This window comes from Nesoenas mayeri (assembly GCF_963082525.1).
Source record: "Nesoenas mayeri genome assembly, chromosome: 2".
NCBI lineage: Eukaryota > Metazoa > Chordata > Aves > Columbiformes > Columbidae > Nesoenas > Nesoenas mayeri.
In genome coordinates, this window is record NC_137543.1 from 18,516,001 (window position 1) to 18,532,688 (window position 16,688).

The following is a 16,688-nucleotide window of genomic DNA, read 5'->3' on the forward strand; positions in this document are numbered from 1 at the left end:
TTTTTACTGTTTTTTTGTTTTGTTGGTTGTTTTTTGTTGTTGTTTGTTTTGGTTTGGTTTTGTTTTGTTAATTTACTTTGAAAAACCTAGCTGGTCACTGTGGTATTCCAGATCTTATAGTCAATGGTCAAGTAATTGGAGAAAATTATGGATATAGAGACACAGTTGTATACCAGTGCAGTCCTGGTTTTCGACTGATTGGTTCTTCTGTACGAATATGTCAACAGGATCACAACTGGTCTGGTCAACTTCCATCCTGTGTGCGTAAGTAAGCGTGGCAACACATACAGATTTATGTTACAGGATAGATATTTCAGAATAGCTCCACTTGAGATCAAAGGTTCAAATGAAGTGTAGAAAAATAGTCTCGCATTTATTTATTTAAATTCAGCTGTTTAATTTGAATTATTGTGATTATGTGTTTAAATGTAATGATTCTGATTTTTCAATTATGAATTCACCATTCTTCGTGCTTGTACAGTAGGCAGACATGTTACTACTGTTGTGTATTACTACTGTGTGGGTATTATCCAAAATTTTATTCAAATTTCATGTACCTATTTACACAAAAATTATTTTTATTGTTATTGTATATACATTAAAAAAACATGTCCATGGGCTGAATGTATATCTTTGCTTGACAGCTTTACAAATGTTCACAGTTTAATGTATGATGCCAATTACTCTTTTTGGGAAAAAATGTGACTCCTTATACACAAATTTCTTATACCAGTAACATAAAGATAATCTATGTAATCAAAATAACTTAGTGATATTAATGGAACATACAGAATTCATTTTAACTTCCATTCATAGAATATATAGTGACTTTTTTGTCGGGGATTAGTATACTATACTAGAGGTTAAGGCTTGATGTTGCTTAAAAAAATTATTTTAGTTTAAATGAAGTAGTTTATTTTGTCATGATAAGCCTATTATACACAGAGAAAAAGAAAGTGTATTTGTCAGACTTAACAAGATTAATTTAGAAAAATAATAAAGTTTCTAGAGTTATAAAAATTTGAGAGTTAACTAATTTATTCTGTGATTATTTTTTTGTTTTAAATTACTGATGAACATTTTATTTATCAACAATTGGAGTTTGTTAAAACATAGAAGATAATATTTACACATTTTTGAATTATTTTAGGAAAATTAATTTGTGCTTTATTTTCTTAATATTTTTGCATCCGGTCTTTGTGAGCAAATAAAAGGAACTTTACCTCCTGTAACCAGGTCTTGTATAAATACAATAAAATTTTCACAATGCCCATAATGTTTAATGTATGCAGTCATGAATTTATAACTTCATTAACTACTTAGGCCTCAAAGATAAAACAAAGCGTGTTGATGCTAAAACATATTTGCAAGAAATAATACCTGAGGAACAAACTCACTGAAATATTTCAGTTTCAGACCATATGTAATGAAAATCAAGTGCTTGCTTTTCTTCTGATTCTTCAGAAAATTTTTCTTCAATTGCCTTGATTACTGCATGGCAAAATCTATTCAGTTTATTTAAATATTTTAATAAGTACTTGAACATTTGCTAAAATATGTCTTAGTTCTTATTCAGTTTAGAGAAATGTAAATCTTTCACAGAAAGCACTCAGTATTTTATCAAAACTTTACTGTTATATGATTATTGTAATGATTACTATATCATAAATCATGAAAAGTGTAATGGCATGTTTTGTTTGGTTTCTGCTTTTTTGTTTTGTTCTGTGGTAGCTGTTAGCTGTGGTCACCCTGGTAGTCCTATTTACGGAAGAACAAGTGGAAATGGTTTTAACTTCAATGATGTTGTGACATTCTCATGTAATACTGGGTATGTTATGCAAGGACCAACCAAAGCACAGTGTCAGGCTAATAGGCAGTGGAGCCACCCACCTCCAATATGCAAAGGTAAGAATGCAAACATTTGTAGGTTTTTCAAACTTATTTGGAAAATTAAGGCTGAAAAAATAAGCTGAAGATAAAGGGACACCGTCAAGACAAAATAATGCCTCTTACTAACAGGCATCAAATTATTAAAGATGTTTCATGATTCTATGATTTTTCAGTCAGGTATGTTCTACATTCAGTTGCCAGGACACTTGTTGCAGAGAAACTTTCTTATGTGTCTGTAGTGTGTACTGATTTTTTTTTAATGGTTTCTACAAGTTCCTTAAGCAAAATTACGCAGAGATAATTAAGAGCTTAAATCCTCAAAAAATATTATCTTCATTTTTAGCCAACACGAAGCAATGTACCTGGTTTCCCTTTTACATTTCCATTGACCATGACTTTTAAATTTTATTCTAATTTGTTATTATAATCAATTTGGGTTGGTTCTCAACACTTCAAGATATTATATTTACATTTATTTCACTGAAAAGAGTATTCTGAAATCAGTCAGGTTTGAGTTTTCATAAGCACTTTTAGAAATGTTTTATCACCATTGTCCTTTTTAAGTCTGCTGTTATGTGCTTCTTAAATGTTTTAATTGTTCTGATTTAGAAAAATGTGTTTATTGCTATAAACTGCTTTCACATATACCAAAATTGTATTGATTCTTTTTCAGCAGCTTCCAGCAGCTTCTGTGGATTTTTATCAGTATACAGCCTAAGTCATGTTATATATTTCTAATAATTTTATATACTGTATTTTCCTTCCAGTAGTTTTTTTTTCCACTTTCTTTTTGCCACTTTGCCTTAAACGATACTGCTGAATACTTTACAAAACTGAAATTTCCGAGGACATTTTGTTCATGAGAAGTTATTATTTTTAAAATTTACAATATTAAACATGTGTTGTTTATTAAAGGTACCTCATAAATCTCATTTTCAGTCTAGCTGCTATAAATCACCTCAGTGTTCTGGTGTTGCAGAATAATGTGCCAAACTCTCTGATATGTTATTGGCCTGTAGGAATCAGTAAATAAAGTGATCAGGTTATTCTCTGAAATTTTACATAGTCCTGAAATCTTCTATTGGTTTTAGAACAAACTTTAAGAATAAAAAGAAACATCTTTGTATAGAAAATTATTAGTGATGTCTGCAATGTGCAGTGAAATCAATTCTGATTAATACTATTTTGTTTTATTTGCGTTGAAATTGAATTAAAAAAATAAAAAGATGTTACCCTGTATTTGTATACTGCGGTAAGTGCAATATTATAGAGAAGGCTTCAGTCCTTTTAGAAAGCTAAATTTGCAATTGCTGTATGAATTCAGCAGTGCACTTGCTCTTGTTACATTGTCTACAACTTTGCTGAAGTATAGCCAGCTAAAATAATAGTGGAAAAATATTGGAATGGTCAAAGCTGCTTGTATTTTCTTTCAGGCATTCACTACACCAGATTTACTAATAAAAAATTTTCATCATTTAAGTACACGTTTAATAATATGAAGATGAATGTTCATATGTTATAAAACATTTGTCTACAAAAATGAAATCTGATAGAAATACAACTCAGATTTTCCTCCAGGAAAAAAATAACAAGTTTTCAATAGTGTCCATCAATATAACTGAAAAAATGTTTGTCATTTAATGTTAAAGAAGCCAAATTCAACCAGAAAGTTACTTCTATCAGAAAAAAATATATGTATTCTAGTCTTATGTTACCAATATTTCAGAACTCCTAAGAGGAGAGTATAAACAGATTACAACATTTAGGATAGCGACTAGAGACAGTAGGTGAGCCATAAAATGACTGCATTGAGTGATCTAGGTAGGAAAAATTATCTTAAATTGCATCTGGCTTTTTTTTATTTTTAGACTACAGAGCTTTTTAACATATTTTGATACTTTTATGAACACACATCCATGCACACACACACACAGATGTGTAAATTTGCATGAAGATACATACACATGTATGCATGTAAACATGCAGTTGATTATAAGAATATAGGGATAGTAATTTTTACATGAACTGCAGTTTTCTAGAGGCACTTTGAGTAGGTAATGATGGCTATACTTGACCAGAGGAGTCTATTGGATGGAAACTTAAAAAAATCTCCATGACTCCCCTGATAAGTAGATAGCTGCAAGTCGCAAAAAAGGGGAAAAAAAATCAACTTCAGTGATTTTCCAACATATGAATCCTAAAGTAGTTGAGGACTCAAAAAATCCACCAGTATTCTTAACTACCAAACTATATCCCTATTTTTAAAGGTAAATACTCATTTGTTGGGATATTTCCCCGTTTTAGCAGAATCACCAGTCTTACCCAACTGAACATGTGCCTTTTTGCTCAAAACCTCTGGTGCAAGGGTGCACTACTATCAAAACGTTAGGATAGGAACAGAAATATGTTTGCACAACTGTGTGGGTTAAACCAAAGGCACATCTAGCCCCACTACCTGTTTCCAACTTTTTTTTTTTTTTTTTTTTCACTTTTAGTGGTAAATACTTTAACAGCAACATCACAGTCTGTGAAGAAACATTTCCTTTTATCTTCTTTGAGTTTAGCATCTCCCAGTTTTAGCATATCCTGGTTTAATATTAGCTTCCTAATTCAGTATCATTATATATAAATTTGGGGTACAACACATTGGAAGTTTCTCATACAAGGAACAGGAGAACATTTAAAGACAGTTTTAGTAGGCTGTATTTGCACAACTCTCAAATCTACGCTCTTTTTCTTTTTAGTGGTCAATTGTTCTGATCCTGGAATTCCTGCAAATTCCATAAGAGAAAGTAAAATCGAACATGGAAATTTCACATATGGCACAGTAGTATTTTATGACTGTAATCCTGGATTTTTTTTATTTGGCTCTTCAGTTTTAATTTGTCAACCAAATGGCCACTGGGACAAACCTCTACCTGAATGCATTAGTAAGTAGATAATGTGTATTCTGCTATAAAAAATGTGAACAAGATTAGGTATTATTTTATACAACATTTCCATCAGTCTTACGACAGCAATTAGATTCATTGTGTTTATATACATTTGTGTGTGTGCAGTAATGATGGAAGGTCTAAGGAGTGTGCAAACTAACTGTTGGATACCCTTATCTGCAATCTGTAAGTGGAAATCACAAAAATGTCAAGATTAAGAGTACTAAAAATTAATTATAGTGTGGAAATAACTAGCAATTAATGATCAAAATTTACCCAATAAACAACTGATAGAGAGTTTATCTATGACCATTTCTATGACAGGGATTCTAGAGAAATAACCTTCGATTATTGTACAATTAATATCAATGTATGATTCCTACAGTGACTTTGGCAGATTCTGTCTTTCTGTATTTTTTCTCTGAAGAGCAGATTCATGAGTGTGTGTTTGTGTGTGTGCGCGTGTATGTGCATGTGTTCTTGCCATAAAGATCAACTTCATGAATGAGTGTCTTTGGATATCAATATCTATATCTAGAATACCTTTTTGACATCTCTAAACATTTGTTTCACAGCTTTTGGTCTGTAATATTATGTATTTTGCATTTCTAATCACATAATGTGCCCCCTTCCCACAAACCCTAAAAAGGTCAGCCTCTTCACAAAGTTTATGTGTGGAGTGATGAAAATGATAACTACAAACTGTTTGAGCAGTGATAATAACCTTTTTTTATCTCCAATAATTATGCATTGTAGTGATTGACTGTGGCCATCCTGGCGTGCCTCCTAACGCGGTCCTGTCTGGAGATAAATATACATTTGGGTCTACTGTTCATTATACCTGCACAGGTAGACGATTGCTGTTAGGTCAGGCATCTCGCACATGTCAGTTAAATGGACACTGGAGTGGATCTCTTCCTCATTGCTCAGGTAATATTTTTGAATTAATGAATGTGCTCTGGTTTTGAATTTATTTTGATTTTATCAGAAGGCCATTTTAAAATCTGGAAAATCATGTATAAAACTGTCTCAATAGAAGTAAAAGTTAAGTTAAAACTATTAGCAAGAATATAATTTGTGAGAAGTAGGCTTTCTCAGTGACAGGAAATTGCACATTCAATAGAATGTTAAAGGAACTGGTTTGTTTTGAAAATATTTTCTCTGTTACTTCTGGCAAGAGTATTACTTTCCACAGGCAAACCTTGCATCATCATCTCTTCAAGATGATGGTTGGTTTTTGGTGGTTTGTTTGTTTGTTTGTTTGCTTTGTTTTGTGTTTAGTTTGGTTTTTGTTTGTTTCTGTTTGTTTTTGTGTTCTTTTGGTTTTGTTTTGTTTTGTTTTTCTAATTTCAAAGTATCTGCTGACTTTACATCCTAGGAATACAACTTAGTTATATATTACATCCGTCTTTATAATAAGGCCAAGTGGGTTCAACATAATTTCGGGATAGCATGCTCAGGTTTAGAGGGAACACTATCTAATCCTTGTAATAGATTAGCCTTCACTTGAAGTCAAGATATGTTTTCTGATCAACTTAATGCTTAGGGAAGTTCTATTTCACAATTTCTGTTTGATTAACAGCAATCATCAAGTGAAAAACAGAAATCCAAGTTACACAAAAATTTGAGATTTGTCTAAATCCCATTTCTTATTTTAGGATATATAAACATGGATTATGACAGAGGTTAATCATGTTGTCAGTTTCAATTCTCAATTACTACTGGAGAGAGGTTGTTTCTTGTAATCCTCATGTTTCCATTCTATAGTTTAAACAAATCAGTGGGATTTTGGACCTTTTTTTCAGATCTATGTATTTCAGAGTACTTAGATATTTTCAAAGGCTGAAAATAAGAAGAAAACAAGTAACAAATTTCTTGTGTTGCAGCTGTGCCAAAGCAAGAGTTGAAAAATAACCAATAGGCAATCTGACTGTGTTGCTATACCACTATCACTAAAAATATGAGGTTCTTAACAGCATCAGTAAATCTAGAATTAAAGAACAGTTTGAGTCAGAAGTGACCTCTAAAAATCATCTAGTCCAAGCCACCCAGCCATGGGCAAGGACATCGTCCACTAGAATAATGAAATAATGGAATCACAGAATAGTTTGGTTTGGAAGGGATGTCCACAGATGACCTAGTCCAACCCCCCTTGCAATGTGGATGGACATCTTCAACTAGATCAGGTTGCTCAAAGGAATAGGCTATCCACAACTTCTCTGGGCAGCCTATTACAGAGCCTCACCACCCTCATCATAAAGAAAATCATAGAATCATAAAATGGGTTGGGTTGGAAGGGTCCTTTAAAGATCAGCTAGTTCTATCTCCCCTGCCACCAGTTTGGACACCTTCCACTAGATCAGGTATATCCAGTATAAACCTACCCTCTTTCACTTTCAGACAGTTGCCCCTTGCCCTGTCACCACAGGCCTTGGTAAAATGTCTCCATCATTCTTATGCATTTTATATATTGAAAGTCTTCAATAAGGTCTCCCAGGAGCCTTTCCTTCTCCAGGCTGAACATCCTCAACTCTGTCAACCTATTTGCATAGGAGGGGTGTTCCAGTCTTCTGATCATTTTTGTGACCTATGTCTGGACCCACTCTTGTGCTGGGGACCTCAGTACTAGATATAGTACTCTAGCTGGGGTGTTACATATTGCAATTATTTTTCTTTTTCCTCCTGCCTTCATGTCTTCAGTGAATTCAGATATAAACTGATTGTCAGCTATAGTTTCAGAATTTGAATTTTTAATGCCTATGACACATGAATGATTAAAAATTAATGACATATATTAAAATAGTGCTTCTTGCTTAAAATCTTGGACAACATTCTGAAAAGAATAATTTTTCAGTATCTGGGCATTCTTCTGAAAACTTTTATGAAGTAGTTGCAGACAAGGGCAACATAAATATTTTTAAGTTGTTCTGTGAGTCCCTCTTATTTCAATAATCTGTCATTACAACCTGAAATCTGATGGAAACTAGAAAACTGGAACACTAAATTTAATCCCTAAACGTTCCATCTTTAAAATCAGAGGGAAATTTGTCACAACGGAAACAAAGATCAAGTTCTTATAACGTATGATATTTAGAGCTATGCACTAGAAATAAAAGCTTAATGCAAAATAATATTACTTAATAAAGAATGATATATTAATGTGAATTGCAAATGCAAACTAGTTTCATTAAAAATATTTTTACAGCTAGTATGCATGCATTTTTGTTTGGGGGAAAAAATCCTCTTTAGATAAAATCTAAGGCTACTTATTACAGTTTTCCATAGAGTTCATAAGAAAAACAAGGAAACAAGCAAAACCCCAGTGAAATTAAAAGACCAAACAAAACAAACATGCACACCCCCCCACACACACTAATTTGTGACTTACAAAAACAGAAAAAACCCAAAAAAATAGAAATAGACAAATGTCAAGGAATACAAATATGAAACCTGAAAATGTACATGAAAGTATCTAAGAAACCTTGCTGATAATAAGACTATTCTATAATCATCCTATTAAATTAAATTAAATAAGTGTTCAAATATCTTGTGATAAGTGTTCATAAGTGAGCTACATTAAAATAGATGTTTTTTGTTTTGTTTTGTTTTTTTCTAATGACAATTTCAGTAGCCAAGGATAGGAAACTCTAATCAACTCTAATGAATACATGAAGAAACACTTTTTGGACATAGATTCAAATGTTAATCATAGGGAATAAAATTCTGACAGAAAACAAATGTCATTTTCTTTATGTGTACTGTACTAAACTACAATTCTAGATTAAGAAAACTTCAAGATTTTTATTTCAAAGCATGTATCTGAAATCCTTTAAAATATTTGTAGTTTACTGTAAAGAATTTCCATATTTTGTATCTAAAACATGTGAAACCATTGGCTTTCATTACTAGCCTTGATAACTTTATTTCTTCATTTTTAATGCATGTTAAAGCCATAAACTTTGTATTTTTTGATAATTATATTAATAATAATAATACAGAATGTTCAACTGACAAAAGATACAGTATGCTTGTTCTTTTCATATATGGAGATGAATTCAAACAGAAAATGCTAAGTCAGCTAACATAGTGTAACCAAATTTTGTCACATCATACCTAAGAAAGTTTCCTTTCTGTTACATGGCACTTTCATGTTTCACTTCCTAGAGCTGGAAGGAATTGTCATGTCCCTTTGATATCTATTGGCAGTGAGAAACACAGTTTTCGCTCATCACATGTGTATCAGCTGGTGTCAGAAATATGCAGCCACTTAGAATTCCTTGTAGGTGCAGCAATGGCTGTGTACTTACTGAAGTGGTCTAAATACCCTCCTTGTTATTAAGATTAAATGCCAGTTGAGAATTTGTTAAACATGTGGGTGAAGAATGGCTCATAACTGACTGTGAAAATCATTTTGTTGAACCTCTGCATAAGGCAATAGAAATATGTTGTTATGATATCATTGATTATATCACTGTCACTTCATGATGTGATTAGTCATTTAGAAAACTAATTTCTGTAACCTTCAATCAAAAACTGGTGGGTAACTTCCCTAAGATTAAAAGAATAATAATTCCCAGTAATAATTAGGCTTTAGGAAATAACATATTATTTCTTTTACAAGAGAGATATGCAATTTATATTTGGCATAGCAAAAAGCCTGTTTTCATTTTTTCATCATAAAATTATTTAGGCATAATGCCAAGCGACTTGGTGAAAACTGAGCTGTTATTGTAGACACTTTACAAGTACAGAATAATTTATAGGTCCAGGCCCAAATTCTTCTTGGTCCAGATAAATAATACTGGAAAATGAAAGATAAGGATTCAAAAAAAACAAAAACCCAAACAACCAACCAAACAAACAAAACAAACAAAACTTGATCTAGGACATTTTTAAACTATTTTAAAAATATTTTCAAACTAAAGGGTTGTTGTCACCTAACTATCTATCTTGGACATGGAGTATTTTGAAAGCTTATAAAATTATTTTACTTACTATAATTTGAACCTATTTACAATTTCTTTTTAAATAGGGCTGGCAGGTTGCTTTACTGATCTGTGTCACATAATGAAATGTATAAACAGAGAAGAACCGAAACTTTTGAGTCTATGATTTTGAACCAGACAGTCAACTAGCTCTTATACTTACTTGAGTTGATTTATTATTTCTGAACGCATCAATATACATAGGACCACGTGTTTTTGCACATACGTTCTATAAAAGTTCACAATGTAATAAACATGGCTGCATTAGTTTGATTGTTCTTAAATTAAAAGGTTTAGTTTAAGGTGGGTTAATTTAAGTAATGATAAAACTGGTTTCTGAAGTAGTAAGGGTAGTTCACAGTCTACTCTGTCAGCTGCTTCATCACAGGGTTGGATAGGATTGGTTCTCTTTTGCTATTCCAAGCAAGGTTCCACCCTTATCTATGACTCTACAGATGTGCCTTCAGATTGAGGCTCCATGGCTACACTATTTTTTCAAACAAGCCTTTATGAGTTCTGCAGATCAGCTCCTGTAAGTTATATTGTTAGCTATATTGTTTTTAAATGAAATTGTGGGGAAAGAAAAAATAATGACCTATGTGAAATGAAATTAAAAATAGTAAACATGACCTACAAAACTGCAGGTTGGCACATGAACTGCCTTAACAAGTGACAAAAATTTGGTCAGCTTGTTGGACATATAGGACTAAATGAAGTATTTGCTAATACACCATAATTCTCAAAGCAAAGCAACCTAGTTCTACTCTTATTCCTTTCATTATTCAGTACTGTACATGCTTTTATTAGCAAAGAGATGTTTCCAACCAACAGTGTCACTCCAACAGTGTAGTTTACACACACACACTACCAACCAAGGCAAGGGAAGCTCTGTTTTTCCCTTTATCTACAACTCCAAGGTCCTAACTTCCCATAGAACCCTTAGATAGTGAGTTTGTCAAATTTAGTCTTCTGGGTAATTGAAGCAAGCAACTTTGTTTACTACTTCTATGTAAGACCCTCTCTTATTACTGTCATTTAAGCTTAGATAAATATCAGAAAATATGGCTATTCTACAGAAACCATTCTTTGCATAATTTGTACAGATATTTTAATATATTGTGTCTCTAATGTGAAACTTTAATAGGAGGTTCTTCATTAGTTAAATTAAAGCTTTCTAGCTCATTCTTAAAATAATTCTTCTTTATTTACATTAGTGTAACTAGGTACAAAATAATGCAAGTATGCTCTCAAAAATAAGGTACAAAATAATGCAAGTATGCTCTCAAAAATATGAAGATGTTTGAGTTACTTTTTGCATAGAAGAAGTAAGCTGTCCATGGACAAAAATCTGAATGGTGCAGCTCCAAGAATTCTACAATTCAAATATTTTGTATTGAAACTTAGTAATACAATATACCTTAATCTCTTATTACATAGAAAGTTAGCTTAAAGACCTTTAAAAACATGAAACAGCAGATCCTAAGTACATATTAAAATATTTAAACAACTGACCTGCTGTGCAAATACAGTGTTTCCTAGAAGTTCCTAAAATTTCTCACCATAAATAAAGAAATTGATGTATAATCTCAGAGATAATGGTGGTTGTTGTTGTTATTATCATTATTGTTATTATTATATTTTAACATTGATATAAAACAGATAGTAGAAAACATTAACTCTCTATCTTGGAATTTGCTTAAACATTTCTAGCTGAGGAAGACTTCAGCTTTCAGGCAGTCTTGAAATGAACTTTCAACATTTCTAAAAATCAGGGAAATTCTTCATGCCAGATGTACTTAAAATTGTTGACTAGAGCTTTCATTCAATAGCAAAACTTTTACAACTCTAATGATATCATAAAACAGGAAGTATTTTATGAACGTTTGTTATAGGCAAACAAGAAAATTATCTTTATGATCAGAACCTTGACTTCACTCAGAATTTCTGATTTTAAAAGAAAAGTGACCAATGTTTTGTGTCTTTTTGTTTCTCTATTCTTCTTTGATGATTCTGTTACCAAAATTTAATGTGATCTAAGGGGAATCTTGTAATAAATATAACTTCTGTTCTGTACTTATATAAAAAAAGTAAAAATAAATTATTTGAGAATCAAGCAATTTTGTAATTACAGATATTCACACCCACCAGGATATATGCTTATTTCTAAAAATATGAATATAAATTTATTTATAAATACCTAGAAACATATTTTTTAAATGCAGCATCATAAGATTTCATATTTATTCTAATCTTTGCACTCTAAATTCTAGGTGATACAGCTGGTTCTTGTGGTGACCCAGGTATCCCAGGTCATGGATCTAGAGAAGAAAACAATTTTAAAATTAAAAGCACGGTACATTTCAGCTGTGATGTTGGGTATATTCTCCATGGCTCAGAAGAAAGAACATGTATGGCAAATGGAAGCTGGACAGGAAAGCAGCCTGAGTGTAAAGGTAAATCACAGAAGATGTACTCTTTGCTTGAACAGTCTTGCTAAAAATATTAATCAGAAAAACAATTCTACTTTGTTAGTTTTGTGTTGTGAACTGTATATAGTTGGTTTTGGACTGACTTTTTTTTTTTTCTTAAGAAGTTGTTTGAAATAAGTTCCTGGCACCTATGAAGCTGAAAGTTTTCAAAATTTTAAGAAAAAAAAAATATACTGAGTGGCTGTTTTCTACTCATTCTTATGTCAGCATCAACTATATGTGTCATCCAGTACAAAAAACTAAGCAGGAAAGTAGACAAGTCCTCTAAAATTCGATTTTTGCTGATTTTTCCCTTAAAAAAAATCACTATCACCTGATCTTTAATTACAAGGATTGTACATCTGAATTTCAGAGAAATTATTTGCTTAAAAAAAATTATTTACTAATGCTGTTGACATTATTATTTTTGGTTTTCAATCAAAAATGAAATGCTGCAACAATTTTTTTTTTTTTTTTAAATATCACTTTAGAAATTTCAGGCTAGATGTATTATCATAAAAGAAAATTCTAACAGGATTTTTATTGAGAATTATTTACTACCTTAATTATCTTGATTCAAAAATAGGAAATAATACCCAACAGACCTTCTTCAAAGAAAAGCTTTTTGAAAAGCAGGAAGTAATTTGAGAACCTGTACTCTCATTATCCACTTTATCACTGTTGACTGCATTATCTGTATGAAATAGTGATCTAATTTTAAATACTTATTTCACAAGCTGGTTTTGTAATATCCCTTCTGCTGATCCTGACAGAACCATAAATGTATATATGTATTTTTATGTTGGTATTGTTGGTATCTGAAGGTATATGCTTAACCCAACTGAACTTTCTGCTGTTTTCCTTTGATCTTACAGAAATGAATTACACCTTTTATACTTTAAGATACTTCTGGTGTTATTTTTCTCCTTAAAAATCCATTGAAATGATGGATCGGGTTCACAGATACTGGTTGTGTTTAATATGCACACAGGTATATTGCTCTAGTTAGGGTCATATAGGTTAGATGTATCTATGTAATCACATAAGAAAGACACATTCAAATTCCAAGTTGAACATTGAAGCACTGGGAAACATCAGGCTTAAACCTCCCTATGAAACAGGATTTTGACTCTGTCCTGTGCTTTGAATTAGGCAGGGAACATACTTTGGTGGTGCTATAAATGTATACATACAACAGAGTCAAATTAAATCCACAGTGATAACTGTAGATCAGGCATTTTCTTGGGAGTTTGTCTTTACAGCTAAACTAGATTTCCTTTAATGCAGTTTTTAAAGGTGATTTTGTAGGCTGTGTTTCCCTACATACAAAAAGATAAAAGAAATAATTAATGCAAACAGCTATTTACTGTAGAACGTGCCTTACCAGTAGGTGGTGAAACTTACATTTTTCAAGATAACAGCACAGATTTCTACCACATAACACAGCTAGCAGCAAGTTTGTCCTTAGACATTACTAATTAAAAAATTAACCTTACTACATTTGAAAGTTATTTCACATTTTGTTTTATAGCTGTGCAGTGTGGTAACCCAGGAACAACCGCTAATGGAAAAGTATTTCGTATTGATGGAACTACATTCTCTAACTCGGTAATTTATTCATGCATGGAAGGATACATACTTTCTGGATCATCTGTAAGACAATGCACTGCCAATGGAACATGGTCTGGATCCTTGCCAAACTGCACAAGTAAGGCGAACCTCTAAGGAATAGACTTTCTTTATTGTCTGAAAGACAATAAAATAAAATATGGAAGTTGGATGTGATTAAAGTCTTCAGCATTATTTTGCACTACTTCATGCATAATTTCATACATTATATACTTTTTAAAAATGTAGTGCTACAAGAAGATTAATATATTTTTCTTTTTAATGACAGGCACAGTATAGTAAATTGTATAGACTGCTGTTACAGTTTAAGGGATCTGTATGGTTACATGATCTACCCACTTTAATTTTTTATTAGCATCTGTTTTTACTCTTGTTTATATTTTATAATATGTCATATCTTTTCCTTACTGCTCTTAACCCACCTCTATGAACTGTTCTAATGTTACATCATAGTATTATGAAGAATTACTCTTGTTCTCCCCAAAGTATTTTTTTTTCATGCAATTTTTTTTTTTTTCCTCTAGTAAGATAGACACTAGTAAGTACAAAAGGGCAAAAAAACACATGAAAGAAAGACACTAGTAAGTACAAAAGGGCAAAAAAACACATGAAAGAAATGAGGATTTTTTTTTTCTTTTTCTTTGAAATATAGCTTGAAAAGTTAATGATAAGAAGGTAGGAATTTTGAGAAGGTAGAACAATCTAAAGATCCGCTAAAGCCATTGTAGCTCTTGCTGTTTAAGTGTCAGTATGTGGTAAGGTTACAATCTTTACAGGAAGAGTGGAATACTCTTGATACAGGAAAATCTAAAGAGATGAAACTAGGATCAGGGCAAAAAAGGTAGAATATGTATTTTATTATACTAATGTAACTAAGAGAAACAGTTTTGTCTTTCACAGCTCTGTACTTTTTAAGAATGACAAAGAAAAATCTGTGACTTTTGAAGTTTAAAACAAAATTTATTTATTGTGTTATATTTAAAATAAAATAGGCTGATCTCAAATTTTCTTTGTCACTGTACTACCTACCTTTAGACTAACCCCCTGGTGTGTTTTCTCTTCTGTATCTGTAGATAGCAATTGTGTGGACATTTTTTATTTTTTTTTTAAATAATTGATACATGCAGCTTAATTAGTATCTGCTCACTCAGACTATGATAAGCTGTAGAACAGTTGTACTATATGCTTTGAATTTTTAATTCCCCAATTATTTAAATCAAGGGACCTGACCAGAATGCACTACAAACATGTAGTCACGGGTTTTCTCATCTTTGAAACCAGGATACAGAGACAGTGCCATCCATTTCACTCATGCTTTGGCATTGAGTTGGAAGTGGCCAGGAAGTGTTTTCTGCCCAGGAAATTGCTGCCCACAATTACTTAGAAGTAATAACAATACTATAGGACAAATGTTTACTATAAGACAAACTGTAAAACACATGGGGGATATATTTTGTATGAACTAGAATTTTTCCTGATGTTTGATTATTTCTGAAAAATAACAGTTTTTTGTCATTGTCACTAGGGTTCTCAAGATCTCTTACTCTGAAAACTGTTCTAGAAATTGATAGATTCAATTTACTAGATCTGACAGAAACTTACTTATTTTAATATTATTCTCAGATTATAATAATATAACTCTTTATTAACTCCTTTTGAATATTGAATCTCCTTAGGAGATTAAATTATCTCCTGACACTAGAAGTCACAAGAGGTTTTACAACTATTTCCACTCACTGAAGTACTATAGGCCTAATTTTGTCATAAGCTGTATCCCATGTTTGGGTATTGCCTCAATGTTCTCGACTGTTCATGTGCATATTAACCACATGAGCACTTACAAAGTGGTAGCCTTTTGGAGACAGATATCTTGAGTTTTCCAGATTCTCTTTTTTTCAGGATGTGCCAATGGAAAAGTAAACTACACAACAGATATCTGCTTCTTCAGAAATGAAGCTCTGAATTGATAGGAAAATTTCAGTGTATCAAACTGTGGTAAAGACATGTGGATTGTTTCTGGAGTTTTTTTCATTTTATAATCTTGACATTTTACTGATCAATATTGTACAGTCTATTACTTCTACTCTTAAACAGGTGTGTTGATATTCTCCAAATGTAACTGTTATACAGCTCCACATGCTGTGTTTGTCAACTAATTCAGATGGCATATATGTTTATCTTGTCTTGATGGAGATAAGGTTTATGACACTTCTCTCTTTTTCCCCTATAACTTCCTATTTTTGCCCTAGATTTTTCCTCTCACACATAAATAAATCACGTTTATGTTTTAAAACTTATTCCTCAACCATTCACTTGCAGTTATCAGTTGTGGAGATCCAGGAGTCCCAGCCAATGGCATGAGATATGGTGATGATTATGTTGTTGGACAAAATGTTACTTACATGTGCCAACCTGGATACACAATGGAACCAAATAGCTCCTTAATTCGCACTTGTACTAGCAATGGCACCTGGAGTGGAATAATCCCAACATGTAAAGGTACAACATTTATTTTCATTGTCAACTATTTCTTCTAGGGCATTTTCATCCACTGTTTATTGTAATGACAACCAAATATTTCCACATAAATCAAAATTTACTGTTTTTATGAATGCACTGGATTGATTTATTGGCTGCACAAACACTGGCTTCATCTTTTGCTTCTTTTCCCTTTTGTTTTTCATACCAGCCCAGTATGCTGAACAGTTTTTTGTTGCTTTATAGAACATTTAATTAATTTGCTGCTAAACTGAACTAGCCATTATGAAATTATGGTTTAGATT

General features: G+C 32.1%; 1 protein-coding gene across 3 annotated transcripts in view; it reads left to right on the forward strand.

Moving 5' to 3' along the window:
• CSMD3 (CUB and Sushi multiple domains 3) overlaps positions 1-16,688 on the forward strand; it is a gene marked incomplete at its 5' end in the record, with an annotated part of 620,447 nt that overhangs the window by 565,007 nt on the left and 38,752 nt on the right. For all 3 annotated transcript variants that reach the window (XM_080338547.1, XM_080338548.1, XM_080338549.1), the window contains 7 exons: positions 91-264; positions 1,732-1,905; positions 4,635-4,820; positions 5,580-5,753; positions 12,079-12,261; positions 13,808-13,984; positions 16,225-16,404. In XM_080338547.1, coding sequence (XP_080194673.1) covers positions 91-264; positions 1,732-1,905; positions 4,635-4,820; positions 5,580-5,753; positions 12,079-12,261; positions 13,808-13,984; positions 16,225-16,404 — 1,248 coding nt within the window. The remainder of the gene's footprint in view (positions 1-90; positions 265-1,731; positions 1,906-4,634; positions 4,821-5,579; positions 5,754-12,078; positions 12,262-13,807; positions 13,985-16,224; positions 16,405-16,688) is intronic.